A 16,316-nucleotide genomic window follows, 5' to 3' on the forward strand; every position below is an offset into this window, starting at 1 on the left:
AGGGCAGTGGCCACTTCATTTTCATCTTTGTTTTCCTAGTACCCTCCACAGTGCTTGGCGTATAGGAGGCACTTAAATTCCCGCTAATTGCTTAATAATATGACTTTAAGCTGCAACCTCAAGGGGATTACATTCTGTGGAGGGAAACAATGTATACACAGAAAATAAAGAGAAAATGTACATAAAGGAAACACAGAGATTTTTGGAAATGAGAAAGTGAACACTAGCAAATGAGGGGATGGAGAAGCCTTGGATTGAAGGCAATGCTTGGAGCTAAGCCTTGAAGGAAGACAGATTCTGGTGGAGATAAGGATAGAATGAATTCCAAGGATAGTCAGTCAGTGCCAAGGCACAGAGCAGAGAGATGAGATGTCCCTTTAGCTTGACCAGAATCAAGTGCAGGAAGGGAGAGTAATGTCCGATAATTCTGGAAAGATTATGTAGATCTTAAATGCCGCAGGAGTCAGTATTTTTTCTCACTGGTCTAGGTTTTTCCTCAGTAAAATGAGGGAGTTGAACTAGCTCTTCTGTTTTAACTCCAAATCCCATAATCCTTTAGGTAATTCAAGAATGACCTCAAGTAAGGCAAGGGGGAAAGGAATTAGCTTGGGGGGGGGTCTCTTTTTCTCTTACTTCTTTTCCTCTTCTTCCCCTCCTCTTCTTCTCTTCCTTTTTTTCTCCTCTTCATCTTTGTCCTCCTCTTTCTCCTTTTGCCTTCTTTTCTCCTTCATGCCCCAAGCTATGGGAGTTAAGTTAGATTTGTCCTTCTATCCTCCAGGTCAGGATGATCAGCAAATGGGCCAGTCTACCAGTCCTGGAACATTGCATAACTCAGTTCTGCAAACTGCCAGCACCAGGGCAACTATGGAAATGACTACAATTCTAGCAACAGCCTCAAAAGAGATCACCACCATTGGAATAGCCACTTCTGTGATGACTGCTATGGCTGATACCCAAGAAGGGAGGATCACTACAACCTCACTCTCAACTGCACTCACCACAATTGGGCAGGACATGGCTCCATCAACCACTACCTTCAAAAACCACAGTGGGACTACTCAGTCTACACTCACACAGCCCATGGAAGCAGCCAACACAACTGAAAGACAGATAACTGATGAGGATACTATTTCTGAGACAAAAGCTACACTCATAACCTCAATGTCGGTCCCTATGGCTGGTGAGAACACAAATTCATCAACAACCAAGATGGCCTCAGACATGGTGAATGGGACAATCAAAGCTACACCCACAGCCTCAACAACAGGTGCAACAATAGAAAAAGACATGACTCAACCAACAGCCACAATAAACTCTCTGTTTAAAAGCCCAGAAGGAACATTCCCAAATGCATCAATAGCCTCAGCAATAGCTGCCTCCACAGCCAAGGCAACTGAGTCTATAGTGGCCACTATGTCTAAGACCCCAGGAGAGATTCCTCCACGCTCTACGTGGCCAAGCACCCATGCTGGGACAAATGGACCAATGAAAACCACCATGTCTGAGATTAATCCTGTATCTGTACCCCTAACAACAATCACTACAGCCAAGCAAGACATGGTTCCATCAACTACCAAAAAGAGTTCTAGATTTGAGGCAACCAATGCTACAGCTATGATTTCAGTGACAGTAACTGAGGCCCTGAAAGGGACAGCTGACATTACACCTACCTACCCCAGAGAAACAACCATCAGTGCTGGGACAGTCTTGCATATGATGACTATGTCTGAAACCAAAGCTAAGCCCACAGTCCCAGCAACAGCAGACACAATGAAGGACATGATTTCTTCAGTAGCCACAATGAGCTCTAGTTCTAGGAGCCAAGGAGGGATCATTACACATGCACCCACAGGTTCCATGAAACTGACAGACAATGCTGGGGTGGATATGAGGCCCACAGTGTCACCTAAGACAACAACCACACTGACTACAGCCCTCAACACTGGCTCTTCCTCCACTATGTCTGTGGCCAATGGCTCTTTGCCAACGATGCGCAGTCTCTGTGCCTCCGATGAATACCCTAGCACCAAGCTAGAGAGAGGCTGTATGTGCAATAGCAGCTACTATGCTCACCCAGGTAAATATGGGACCTGTATGGACCATAGAAAAAAGAGGTGGGGCAGGGGCAGGGGCAACCATCTGCCTGAAAGCAGAATGTCTGCAAAATGAGCCCAGTTAATTCTAAAATTGGCCATTATCTGTTTTATCCATGAATCTAGCATGTCCTACCTGTCCATTTCCAAACTCCTTCCTACTCCCCTCTCCACCAAGCGGAGGTCCAAGATTGAAAGATTTTAGAGCTGGGATAATCAAAATTGAACAAATCACAAATGTGAGGGAGGATGAGGAAAAGTCAGAAAGAAGTAAATTTAAGATTAACTAATGGCCATCATGTTTTACAGGGTGAGGGAAAAAAACCTATTGGTGTTAACTGTTCTTAGTAATATCAACTCAGATTTGCTTGACACTTTACAATCACCAATTACAAAGTGCTTTCATGAATTATTTCAGATGAACTCTGACTTTGAGAAGTGGGTGTTGTTACTTCTTGTTATATAGAGGAAGAAACCAAGGTTTGCTAGCCTCTTGAGTGCCCTTGTGGTCATGGGTGACCTTCACTCAATAAATGGCTAGGCTGGGTTTCCAGTCCAGGCCTCCTTTCTCCAAGTCATTTCTTTATTGTGCAAACATTTACTGAGCTCTCCTTACACGCAGAACAGTGGGTAATGGGGGAGATAAGATATGAACATGAGTATACGACAAATTAGAAAATAACAGGTACCTATGAGAACTATAAAGTGCTATGAGATCAGATGAGGTAGAAATTCCTTCCAACTCAGGATTCAGGGAAGACCTCATGGAGAATGTGGCACCCGAACAGAGCCCTAATATAGGTAAGACTTCAACAGGCAAAGTTGGGAATGGGAAGGGAGTCAGAAAACAGGATTCCACCCCAGCTCCAAATGCAGTGATCTTTCCTCTCCACGTCCCTCAGGGGGGAGGACAGGCTAGAAGCATCACCAGGCTCCCAGAGGGGTTTTCATAACAATTAAGGAATGAAAGAGGTAGATGGTAATTAGGGATGGATCAAGGGCCCTTGTGTATGACATCAGGGAAAACAAAGTCAAAGTTTTCCATCAGCCATCCCTTGGTGAATGAATGGAGCAAGGGACTGAAATGAAGTCTTTAAGACATTGAGGTAGGCAGAAAAATTTTGACCAGTTTCAAGAGAAATGATTTTAGTCTGTGCTTTGGGACTGATCACAAACTTGCCATAGGGTTGTAGGATTGAAAGTTGAGGAAGGATTTTGGAGAGCATAGTTCAACATCTTTATTGTACAAATAAACAGAGATTAGGACTAGCCTAGCTTGGTACCAAGGAAAAGTGCTGGGCCTGGAGTGAGAGACCCGGGTTTGAATCCCACCTGGGATGCTCACTAGCTCTGTGATCTCTCTGAATTTCTACAGGGTTTGTTGTTTTGTTTGTTTTTTTGTTTTGTTTTGTTTTTTAGCCAGGACAATAATACTTGTAGTACCTCTCCCACACTGAGCTGTGAGGATCAGCTGAGTTAATTACGAAAAGTGCTCTGCACACCCTTAAGATCACATAATATTTCTGACAGCAACCCAGGTCCTCTGATTCCAGCCAGATCTAGGCCTCTTTCTCCTGCATTCTGCCATATGGAGGTACTTATTTATTTCCAACAGCTAGGTGGCACAGTGGATAGAGACCTGGAGTCAGAAAGACCTGAGTTCAAATTTGGCCTCAGACACTTATTAGCTGTGTGACCTTGGGCAAGTCACTTAACCCTGTTTGCCTCAGTTTCCTCACCTGTAAAATGAGCTGGAGAAAGAAATAGCAAACCACTCCAATATCTTTACCAGGAAAATTCCAAACGGGATCATGAAGAATTGGACATGGCTGAATAATAACACTTTGCTTATTTAACAGTTTTTTTGAGCTTCTAGGGATAAGAAGACCCTGGGCCAGGTATATGGGATATAAAGCTGCTAAATAAGAAGACAGTCAAAGATGGAGTTTAGAAAAGGAGGAAGGGAAGGAGATATATACAGAGACAACTCTAGTACAATATAAGACAGATTATAGGAGTGGTGTGGACCCTAATGAATCGCATTTGACTAGTAAGAATTAGATAAGGCTTCCTGGAGAAGTTGGGCACTTGCGCTGGGCCTTGAAGGAAGAATAGGATTGCTTGTGCGCTTTTTAAAATCTATTGTATCAATGATTTTTACATCACAATCATTAACCAACACCAACACTTTCTCCTCCATTTGGAATCCTTTTTTGTGACATAGGAAAATGAAGCAGAAATTTCCAGTACAGACACCTTGGATCTGACATGCACAATATTCTGCCCTAGTAGTCTCCCAGTTTTTTGTTTTTGTTTTTGTTTTTGTTTTTTTGCAAGTGAGAGAGGAAGCATGTAGCACTGTCTCTTCTTTAGGACCTTCTTTAGTTTTTCTGTTATAAGTATGATTTCCACAGATCATGCCTGGGGTAGGAAGAAAGGCCTTTCCAGATAAAAAGATTTCACATAGCCCTGTATGGGCACCAGGCTGAGGCAATGGATCCTCACAATAGCCTTGTAGATCGCGTCCCATGTCTCTGAGGTAGCCTACCTTGGTGGTAGAGCACTAGCCATAGAATTAAGAACTGGGTTCAAGTTCTGCCTCTAACACTGACTGTATGATCATAAGCAAGTTATGTAACTTTTAAGTAGTTGGTTGACTGAGACCCAAATGAACAGATGAGTTTGTGCATCAGTGCAGGAGGTTTTAGTTCCCTTTATTGATGACATCAGAGATCCAGATTTTTTTTTTTAAATGCCCTTATCAGATAATGTTGTATATTGAAAGTTCTCTGTGTTTTTTTTCAGTCTGATCTCGTCTGGAAGCTTCATAAGGATTTTGTATCCTTGTATCTGCAGCAATTTACACATTCATTCTATCCTTACAACTATTCTGAGAAGTAGGTGCTATTATCTCCATTTTTCAGTTGAGAAAATTGAAACAGATAGAGATGAAGTGACTTGCCCGGGGTCACACAAGTCAGTGTCTGCAGCTGAATTCGAACTCAGGTCTTCCTGACTCCAAGTCTAATGCTCTGTTTACTTTGCCATCTAGCTGCCTCTGTTGAATGAATGAATGAATGAATGATAATTTACTCAGGGTTCAATCTTTGCATGAAATGTTGAGTGTTGAGTCCAGAAAGCCCAGGTTATATTGAGAGAACTTTAAATGGGACACAGAGTTTGTGCCATTGACTAGAACATTTGTCCAGTCATTGGGGTAGGCCTCAAACTCCTAACATTGTTCCTAGTATCATCCCCTACCCAGGTCAATGGGACCTTCCATTCTCTCTCTCTCTCTTTTTTTTTTTTTTTTTTGAGTGAAATGTGTTCTTTCTAAGAACTTTTATTTTATTTTATTATTATTATTTTTTAGTGTTTAACAATCACTGCCATAAAATTAAGATTTTATCCCCCCCACACCTACCCCCCACTACCCCCCTCCCTCCCCACGACTGCATACAATTCTGTATAGGTTCTACATATACTTTCCTATTGAGTATATTTTCACTATAGTCATGCTATGTAGTCGGACTAAAATAAATGGAAGAAATCATAACAAATCAAAACATGATACATAAAAACACATACACACACAAACATGGTCTGCTACATTCTGTGAATGACTTCCATATTTCTTTCTCTGGGTGTGGAAGGCATTTTGCCTTAGAGAACCACCATTGGGATTTTTTTTTTTTTAAAGAAGTTCTTGCATTATTACGAAATTCCAAGTCTACCAGAAAAAACTCTTGCACATTGTGGTTGTTGCTGTGCACAAAGTTCTCCTGCTTCTGCTCCTTTTGCTCAGCATCAGATCATATAAGTACTTCCAGGCCTCTCTGAAGTCTTCTTGTTCATCATTTCTTATGGCACAATAGTACTCCATTACATTCATATACCATATTTATTCAGCCATTCCCCAATTGATGGACATCCCCTTGACTTCCAGTTTTTGGCAACTACAAAGAGTGCTGCTATAAATATTTTTGTACATGTGGGACCCTTTCCCATTTTTATGATCTCTTGGGGACACAGTCCTAGTAGTGATATTGCTGGGTCAAAGGGTATGCACATTTTTGTAGCCCTTTGGGCATAGTTCCAAATTGCTCTCCAGAATGGTTGGATGAGCTCGCAGCTCCACCAACAATGAATTAGTGTTCCAACTTTCCCACATCCTCTCCAGCATTTATCATTTTCTTGTTTTGTCATGTTTGCCAATCTTATAGGTGTGATGTGGTACCTCAGAGTTGTTTTGATTTGCATCTCTCTAATCAAAAGTGATTTAGAGCATTTTTTCATATGATTATAGATATCTTTAATTTCTTCTTCCAAAAATTGCCTGCTCATATCCTTTGACCATTTATCAATTGGGGAATGACTTGTATGATTATACTCTCTTTTTTTTTTCACTCTCTCCTTTTCCAGAAGTGAATAATGTGACAGTGGCCCTGTTCTGCTGGCCCTGGGAGATGGAAGTATCCCTGAGCCAATGCTTCCTGGAGACACATGGCTGGGTCCAAGGCTCTTCCCTCTTTCCAGGGTGTTCTGGGATCAGCAAGATCATCCATGGTTGGAGAGCCATCACCTTTGTGGTGAAGAGAAATGAGAGTGCATGCGGACTTAGGCTTTCCGTGAGTCCCCACCCTGTCTTCTTCTCTGGACATGAGGGGAAGGACCAGCCCTGGTTTGGCAGGGATTGGAGAGAAGGGGAACAGGGAGAGTTGGCATTAGACAAACCCCCCTCCCCAGTTTCAGTTCATACCACCAGACTCAAGGTTCCCTCAGGGCAGGGACTGCATTTTCCCCATCAGTCTATGAGCTCTGCTAGGGAAGATGCACATTTCCCTTCATGATTTTGGCATTAGGGTTGGAGGGTTTAGGACATGTCCTGACAAAGCCACATATCATCCTCTCTAAGTCCTCTGTCCTTCCTTGTAGCAATGCTTACTGGTTATTAGCTATAGTTGTGATGTGGGGCCCCTCCTCTGGGTGATGGAGTAGGCCCATGAAAAGCTTGGAAATTCAGAAAACCAAGAATATGCCCTTGAAGGCACTCACTAGTGCTTTTCTTTAAAAGAACATAATTGTTCACAAACAAAAACACTTCAGCTAAAACTTATCTTTAAATAAAGAGCATAAAGGATAATATCCCTTTCAGTACAAAGATTGTATCGTTATCTCTTAATTGTGATGAAGTTCTAGGTCTATTTATTTAATTATATGTTTATATAAAATGCCCATCCTCTATCCTTTCCATTGCTTTGACCCACCCCTTCTCCACCTCTAAGGAGAAGGCCCTAGTGTTGTTTAAACACAGGACCACTTAATGATAATTTAAATTTTCTTCTCTCTGTTTTGAGCCTCAGATGATCTCCCAAGCCCTGTCTAGCACTAAATCTTTGGTCTACAGGATAACTGCCATTCTATAAATGAACAAGTTGAGGCTTAGGTCAAGTGACCTGCTCAAGGAGGCCAAACTGACTGAAGCTAGGACTGGACCCCAGGCTCTCTAGGATTGGGACCATCAGGGTCTTAACCACCTTTAAAATGATCTGTTCTGAGTAACTGAATCACAGACTTAGAGCTGCAAAGGATCTCAGCTCATCCAGTCTCCTTTTTACAAATGAGGAAACTGAGGCTCAAAGAGGTTAATGTCTTGCCCAAAGTCTAACAGCTATTAAATATCAGACTCTTCCAATTCGCTTCTGCTTATCCCATGCCCATATTCTCCTTCCTTGGTTTACTTCTTTTGTCCTAGTTTTTTTTAATTGCTGCCATCAGGTTTTGTTCTGGGTGAATGTCTCAGCAATCTGTCTTTGTGTGGTTTCTTTTAGGAGTTCCTCAGCATTCTTTTCATTTCTGTTTTGTCCACCGTTTCTAACAGATCCTGGCTGTTTTCATCTGATTTCATGAAATGTAGTATCCCAGTCTTTTTTGGTCATGGTTGCAGAGAATCCAGTGATTCTTAAAGTCTCTTTCCTTGAACTGTTTTTGATAGCAGATCTTTTACATTCTTTTTATTTGTTCAATCTTTTGATTTTGTTCTAATATTGGGTAAGGTTTACCACTTTCTCTTCTATTTATAATTCCTTCTAACTCTTTCCTCCAGAGCTTTTATTTCACATTTATCTTGCTTCATTTCTTCCAAGTATTCATGTACTTCTTGTAGAACTCCTTCCATTCTATACTCCTTTCCAAATCTACCATTCTATATTTTGAATTTTCTTCCAGCTCTGATTTGCTGTCATAAGGGTGGGCCCTTCAATGCTAAAATTCTTTATTCTCAGCTCTCCTTTAGGCTCATTCAGGTCTCTCCTTGCTCTGGCACCATGTTCTGAGACCCAGGCCAAATCTAACATTCCATATTTTAAGGTCCCCTTCCATTCCAACATTTGATGTTCTAAGGCTCCTTCTAATCCCAACATTCAGTATCCTATGACCCCTCTCTGTTCTGTTATTCTAAGTTCTAAAATCCTTTCTATCTCTAATTCTCTCATGTGCCTCATTCTAGACCAATACAAGCCATGCCCTGTACTCTCTGAACGCCCAGCTCCCACCAACCTCTCATGGCTCTAAGTCCTCCAGTGGCTCCATTGATATCAACATCAGCTGTGCTTACCCACTGGCAGTAAATGTGAACCAGAAGGTCACCCACCAGTAAGTTTTGCTCTCCATCTCAAGGACTCTCCAATATATACTATACAATATATACAAAGTATATATTTGTGTCCCTCCCTCCCCCATGTTCCCTGTTACCCCCAAGTCAGAGAAGTGAGAATCATCCCCTTAGGGATGCTATCGTCATGGTTGGCCCCTGCTCCAGATCTTAGAATAGACTTCCAAACTGTTAGGACAAGAGAGGGACTTCCCTTCAAATGAAACAGTGAATCTAGGAGTAACCCCAGGGATTCCTGGGTTGTGGAGTTGTTCCCATTTTTCAAGGAGCTGAGGTCTCCCATTGCATCCTTGGTCATCTCCAGTCATCCTGAGGAATATCTGGTTACTGGACCCAGATGGCTCAGGAGGAGAAAGTGAGGTTGGTGACCTGCACAGCCCTCCCTCACTCAAAACAAAGTCAAGTGCAAGTCATGTCATCATTTCTCTGATGGCATGGTCCTCTTTGAAAACCAAGGATGAACACAACAAGATTAAGGGCTGGAGCTAAGGGGCTGAAGAACTCCATCTTGTTCTCTTTCCATCCCCTATACCTTGGATATTACTCAGTAAGAGCAATACAGAATTCAATGCTCTTTTCTCCCTCTCTTCTCCCTTCTGTCACTTCCCAAGACACATCAACATCAATGTCACAGGCACCGGGGATTCCATCATCACCTTGTCCATTTTCACTGATGCCCAGTACACTTCCCTGCTCGTGGACCAGCCTGTGGCCTTCCACACACCATTATATGTGGCCCTAGAAGCCACTAATGCCGACCCAGAGAGGTTTGTTCTAGTGGTCAATGATTTCTTTGCCAGCACCAGTGCTTCTGGGGCTTCAGCCCCTGAGACCACCTACTACTTTGTGAAATATAGGTAAGGCCTCTTCTTTCCTCAAGTCCTCTCCCTAACTTCAGGGACAATATGGTATAGTGGGGAACACAGGACTGAGAATCAGGCGGTCATGAACTGGGAGTCAGGAGACTTGAGGGTCTTGGGTCTGAGTTATAATAGGGAAAATTTGGAAAAGTCCCAGGCCAAAGCAAGGAGAGAGCCCTGCCTAAGAGATCTCTGCTGTCTGGAGCTGTCTAAAGGGAGCAGTAGCTGAGCTGGTGTATGTTTCCTCCAGGGAACTTAAAGGAGCCAGCTAATGCAAAAAAGACTGACTGGTGTATCTGGGGCAGAGACTAACTGAGACTTGGGATCTTGGATTTTAGAGCTAGAAGGGACAGTAAAGGTGTTTAGATCAGAGTTGTCAAATACCTGCTGCATTTGGCACATAACTCTCAGGAGTAAGGCAGGAACCAGATTAAAATATAACTGGGAAATAGTTAACAAAATATTTAACAAATATAAATAAAAAACAATAGAACATAATGTTAATTTGTGATTTTCTAAGTCACTAGGTGGCCTTCAGGGACCCTTTATATGGTTTAGTGGCCCCATTTTCAATTGGATTTTGACACCCCTGATCCAGTACAAGCCCCTTCATTTTACAAAGGAGGACACTGACATCCAAAGAAGTTAGATAGGGAGTAAGCAGAAGAGCTGGGATTCAAACCCAGGTCCTCAGAGTCTTAAATCCACAGTTCTCTCTGTCATACATCCCTGATTTCCATGAAGGATGGTAGTGCTCCTACTGCCTTGTTTCATGTGTGCTCCCTGTGTCATCACTGGTGTGTGTGCATGCTCAAATGAGTCTGTGTGATACAGAGTCACAGATCATGTTGCCCATGACTGTACAATATGGGGGTGTGAACTGGAGAGGTCAGGTCCAGATCTGGGTTGCTCATCTGGATGGTACCAAGCTGAGTTGACGTCTGACTTCCATCCTTACAGAGGACTGGGCAGTGGTGGCCATTGGACAAACCTGAAACTTGCACTTGGGTTCCCCTCGAACCACCTCCCCTCCCCTCCACAGTGGATGGTTTGGAGAGAAGAACAATGGTGGCAGGGGAGGGGAGAGAGGAGCAATTACAGCTGTTACAGCTGTTAAATCCTAGCTCTTATATCTTTTGTAACTCATAGGAGTCCACAGGAGCCTCAATGTCTTCCTCTATAGAATGAGGGGATTTTAAGATCCTTTCTAAATCCTATCGCACTATGCTTGCGTCCCTATCAGTTTTCTAGGCAGGACCCCCTATTTCCACATCCAAGTGAATGCCAGCCAGTACCTAAGATGAGAAAGATCATGCTGTCATAGATTGTAGCCTGGGGCAGAAAAAGATCTGTGAGACCATTTGATTCAAACATCTCATTTTATAGATAAGGAAATTGAGGCCCTTAAAGGAGAAGTGACTTGACCATAGTTACATGTCAAGTCTGTATTAGATCTGGGCCTAGAACCCAGATAGCCAGACTCTAGGACCAGTACTCCTGATGCTGTCCTCTGCTGCCTTTCCCCACAGCTGCCCAGTAAGTGAGAGGTTACTCACACAGCCAAGCACAAATGGGGTCTCCTTGAAAGTGAAGCTGGCCTTCCGTGCATTCCGTTTCTTCACCAGTAACATCTTGTACTACCACAGCCACGTGACACTGTGTGACAAGCAGGGAAACAGCTCCTGTCAACCTGTGAGCTGAGGGACATGGGGGTGGAGGAGGAGCCATGCATAGGGTTGGGCAGCCTTTAAATAGTAGGACTTGAGAATGCCCAGAACTGCAGGCAGAGAGGGATAGAATTTCTAGGGGTGGGATTTACATAGGACAGACAGTTCTTCAAGGGATTGGTCATGTCACCAACGGGTGGGACAAGACCCAGGATCTTGAAATAGCAGATCTCTGAGGGACTTGTAATGTCATGACTGAGCAAAATAAGAGGTGGGGCTGGGGCGGGGAGGGGTGTCCCATGTTTTTGGCGGTCTGTAGAAGGGGTTGGGCTACTTGAGGTCTTGGCCAAATACCTTTAGGAGGTGGGCCTACCTGGCTCAGGGGAAGGCAGAGGGGACTAATTCCAATCTCTCATCTGCTATGTCTCCTACAGACCTGTACCAGAATGAGCCAGAAACAGAAGAACCAGGCTGAGATGGATCACCAGAACAAAGACAAGAGTGGTTGGATAACATATGGGCCAATCCGGTTCCAAGGTAATAATTCAACAATCCAATTCAATTCACTAAATGCCTGCTGTTTATCAGGCACTGTGCTAGGCACTGGGGGATACAATATCCTTTGGTGGCCACCATGACCCATGGTCAGGGAACAACTGCATGTTGGGTATTTTCCCCACTTCACCAATGGCTTAGACATGTACAGACGATAGGTCCTTGGAAGAAAAGGGTTCCTGATATCCTATATCTCTCCTGCCATGCAATGCCTCTATTTGAGTCCCCAACTCCATGCCCAAGCTTCCTCATCCTCCTCGCTGAGCCCTTCTCCTTTCAATTCCATTCAATAAGTCCATATAAACCATCTTCTATGGGCAAGTCATGGGCAGACAAAATATTAGATGGTCTCTGTCCTAAAAGGGCTTCCAGCCCAAGAGGGCTGCAACATGTACAAAAGCAATGATGATACGAGATAATATTTGAAAAGGACAAAGAAGTGATAAGAAATCTGAGGAGGAGAAGATCACCTTCATCTGGGGGGAATCAGGGTAAGACTCATGGAAGACTTTATACCAAGGAGGTCTCCGAAGGAGACAAGGATCTCAACAAGCAGGAGGATAGAAGCTGAGGCTGGACAGCTCCACCATGGGGCCCAGCCAGTGTGAATGACCCTTCAGGAGAGCGATGGACAAGGGCAGAGAACAGCTAGGAGGATAGTTGAGATGAGATGAAGAGAGGAAGCCCAAAAAGGTCAGCTGGTGTCCAATCAGAACACTACAGGGGCTTGAACTAAGCAGATGGCAGTGTCAGGAAGGGGGAAGGGACATATTTGAAAGATGCTAAAGGAAGCAGGATTAATAGGATTTGACATTGGCTGTGAGGAGTGAGGGAGAATCAAGACAGAGCTTCAGGTTTTGAGTTTAAGTGACTGCGAAGATGGCAGTGCCATTAATAGACATAAGGAGGCTTGGAAGAGGGGCTGAGTTGGTGGGTTTTTTATTTTTGTTTCTTGGTAGCCAGGGAGGGGGGAAGAGAATGAGTTCAATTTTGGACTCATTGAGTACCCCAGATCCCTGGGACTATTAATTTTTCAAGTCTGACTAGAATGTAAGATACTGGAGGACAGATTCCATGTTGCCTGAACATGATCAATCCCTCAATTTTTTTGCTTTCAGGTTCTGATCCTTCCCATAGCAGTTCCCCAGCAGGTCAGTAATAAAGATTTTCTGTACTCCAATTCTGGTGTTTCAACAAAGGTTTTAGATCTTGAGTCTCAAATTAAGAGACAGATTCACTTAGTCCTGGTCCCAGCTCTCTCTTGACTCTCTGTGTAACCCTGGGAAAGTCATTCAACTCTCTGGGATCTGTTTTCTCTGCTGACTATGATCAAGGTTTTTCTGATAAGGAAAATAATCAGAAAACATTGGATGGTGGAAAGAGAGACAGGTATATGAGCTGGGCAGGAAGGAGAAATAGATGTCCTCAAGGGATACTGTCTCTGTCCTCAGATTCCTTGCCTCTCCCTTCCACAGTCTCTTATTTTTTTCCCCACCCATAGAGAAAAAGGCCCTCAAAGGATGGGTGGTTGGACTCCTAGATTTAAAATATTCTGGTGATGAGAGCAGGAAATATCGCGCCATCACTCCCTCAATCCCACTCCACATATGCATAGCCTGCATTCAATATAAGTGGTCTGCAACCTCTGGAACTCTCTTCTTCCCTCTCCTCCTTTATATGAAGATGAAGAAAGAAAACAACTCATTAGCAACCATTTCAAAGGATAAAAGGCTTATAAGGGGGTAGAAACCATGTTTTTGTTTGGCTATGTTAGCCAAATATCTGAGTGACTTTGGGCAAGTCACTTCCCAAATCTCAGACTCTCAGAGGCAGAAGTCAGAGGACATCTGCTTAAACCTATAATTATGCAGGAGTTCCCTCTACAATATCCCCAACAAGTAGTTATTCTGAGGCAGCCTAATTCACTCTGAGACAGCTCTAACTTGTAGGAATGTTTTCCTTATATAGATCTTAAATATCTGCTTGCCATTCCAAGTTAGTCCAGTTCTCTAGGTCCAAAGAGACCAAATCTAAGACTGTCTTCTCCAAGTTAAACCTCTTCAGTTTGAAGTGTGATCCTCTTATGGAAAGGTCTCCATTGCTATCATCAAGCTGGACAATGGCCTTCCTAAAATGCGGCACCCAGAACAGGCATACAATACTTTAAATCTGATCTGACTGGCTCACTTAGGATACTGTGCCCATGTTGGATTAGATTCTTTGGTTGCCTTGGTGCTCCTGTAAACCCATAAAACTAGACCTAGTTTTGCATGAACTGCTGCCAAGCTGTGCCTACGGTTCATAATTACAAAGTTAATTCTCTGAATCCAGGTTTGACAGATAGTTTGAACACAGAATATGTATTCAGGTGGCTCCCATTTCTAACATTCTGAATCTAGAGCCCCCTGTGCCTCTAGATCTTCCATTTCTGGCATATAGCTTTCTATTTCTTTCTCTTTTTCTCTCTCCAGGGCCCATGAGGATTTGGCTGACATTCCTTCTTCTAGTGGTGATCAGTTGGATGCTGGCATGAAGTTCTCAGTTCCCTGCTACCCATTTCCAGAGAATGGGGAGGAAGAGGAGTAAATGCTTATAACTTAGAATCTAAGTTGGTAGCTAGGAACAGGGTCACCAGGGTATACACACTCTCTGAGGCAACCAGCATCTGTGGATGGGGTTGGGTTTCCTCATCTCAGCTTCTCCACTCATCTCTGGGTCTATGCCCAGAGGAACCCCCAGGAGGCAATTGCCTAAGAGCATATTTCAGGACACAATTAATAAAAAGCTTGGTCTCCCACCACAGTGGCATCTGACTCATACTTCATGATCTGAAAAGTTTCTAACCTGCCTGGGCTGGGTCTGGAGTAAAGAGATACACTTAGTTCTCATCAGGTCCTACTGGGTGACATCTGGATATTCTACCCACTCTCTCTCAGCTGTAGTGTCTAATGACTTGTTATAGCCAGTCTCAGAATTATCCAACTTCTTTTGGGTATTTCCTTGGGGGTGTCTCAAGTGAAATCAAGGTAAACTGAGACACAAGTTCAGAGCATGATTAATTTATTAGCAAAGCAAAATTTCACAATAAATTGGGTCTCAGCTTCCTCAGTAAGCTAAGACCCTGAACGAGGGTGATAGATTTTTTTTGTGGACAAAAGTTGAAACATCTAAAAACCAGAAGGCAGTATCATAGATGAAGAAAACAATACTATTGGTTATAAAGTCAGAAGTGTCACAGCTGTGAGAAACAATATGATTGGTTACAAACTCAGAAGTATTACAGATGTGGGGAACAATACGATTAACTGGAAACTGGGAATATAGGTTTTGCAATGACCCCTCCTTAGACCTTGTTAGGAAATTCTGATTGATTTAGTCCACCTGCAAGGATAACTAATAGTACATGGGTAACAGATTTCTTCTAATCATACAAGGACAGTTAGCAGCACAGAGATAATGGATTTCTTTTCATTAAAGTGCCTTATAGGGAAACTGAACTATTTATCTTAGAAAGGAAGACTGAACTTCAGAACCTGTGAGCTTCTGAATTCAAAGAAATGACTTAGGCAGTTTTACAAAATGCAATGATACAAAATAGAAGCAATTTAATTTTCTCAATTGCCCCCTTTGATCATGTCTCCCATAGATTACTTATCTATAAGCTAATTCTATAAGGTTTTTAACAGAGTAATTACCAGCAGTGCATATTACCAAAAAACTTCTCTGTGGCTAGTCTAGAACAGGCTTTAGCATAGCAACTAAAGCAAAGTCTAGAAAGGATATGATGAAAGGCAATAAGGGCTTATTTACCAAAGGTGGCTAATAGGCCATTTTCCTGTAGATAAGTGAACCAAGAAGAGGAATTCCACCAGGGGTCACCTGGGGGAGGTAGATGTGTTTTTGCTATAATCCATTAAATATTATGTAGGCTTTTCATAATTTTCTCCTAAGAGGTTAATGTAAAAGCAACAATACTGATCAGTCACTGCAGAAGCTCTTCCTCAGTTATAGTAAGAATATCTAAAACCATGAGATTTTGCAAACCTGTATGAGCTGCAGAGCCTACCTCAATGTTGATGGAGGAGATGGACATGTAAGCCAACTTCTCATTTTCAAGTGAGAGTTTCAAACTACTTGGAGGGTTTAGGGAGATTTACATGTCATTAAAGGTAACCCAATATAAACACCAGAAACAAAAAGCCAAAATTATATAATGATGATCATCGCTATCAAAGAACTTCATCTCCTTGTATCCTAATAACCCACTCTTAATGTTCTTTTAATCAGTGCATTTCATCTCAAGCCCCAGATGTCCCAGGTAGTCATCTGGTCCCTGGAAACATCTTCTTTTGGACCATCTGGAATAGGCCTTGTTCTCAGGGCAGCTCTGGAGGGGGCTTTTCCTAAATAGATTTGCTTCTCTGGTTCCAAGTCACTTGCAGAGAATGCTAGATAATTCTATTAGAAT

At 42.9% G+C, this 16,316-nt stretch overlaps 1 protein-coding gene across 1 annotated transcript; it reads left to right on the plus strand.

Moving 5' to 3' along the window:
* The first annotated feature begins 1,161 nt into the window (after positions 1-1,161).
* LOC140507486 (uncharacterized) lies at positions 1,162-14,650 on the plus strand. The gene is made up of 8 exons (XM_072615559.1): positions 1,162-2,077; positions 6,516-6,721; positions 8,602-8,747; positions 9,378-9,623; positions 11,156-11,318; positions 11,728-11,830; positions 12,967-12,999; positions 14,320-14,650. The coding sequence occupies exons 1-8, from the start codon at positions 1,162-1,164 to the stop codon at positions 14,379-14,381; spliced, it is 1,875 nt and encodes a 624-aa protein (XP_072471660.1). The 3' UTR covers positions 14,382-14,650.
* Positions 14,651-16,316: the final 1,666 nt, after the last annotated feature.

The sequence above is a fragment of the Notamacropus eugenii genome, chromosome 5 (genome assembly GCF_028372415.1).
Source record: "Notamacropus eugenii isolate mMacEug1 chromosome 5, mMacEug1.pri_v2, whole genome shotgun sequence".
NCBI lineage: Eukaryota > Metazoa > Chordata > Mammalia > Diprotodontia > Macropodidae > Notamacropus > Notamacropus eugenii.

Excerpts from the sequence above, each read along its gene's own strand:
- LOC140507486 (XM_072615559.1), top strand. The coding sequence starts at position 1,162 with ATGTCGGTCCCTATGGCTGGTGAGAACACAAATTCATCAACAACCAAG. Across the intron at positions 2,078-6,515 it reads CAGCTACTATGCTCACCCAG|AAGTGAATAATGTGACAGTG; the intron begins GTAAATATGGGA and ends CTCCTTTTCCAG. Across the intron at positions 11,831-12,966 it reads TGGGCCAATCCGGTTCCAAG|GTTCTGATCCTTCCCATAGC; the intron begins GTAATAATTCAA and ends TTTTGCTTTCAG.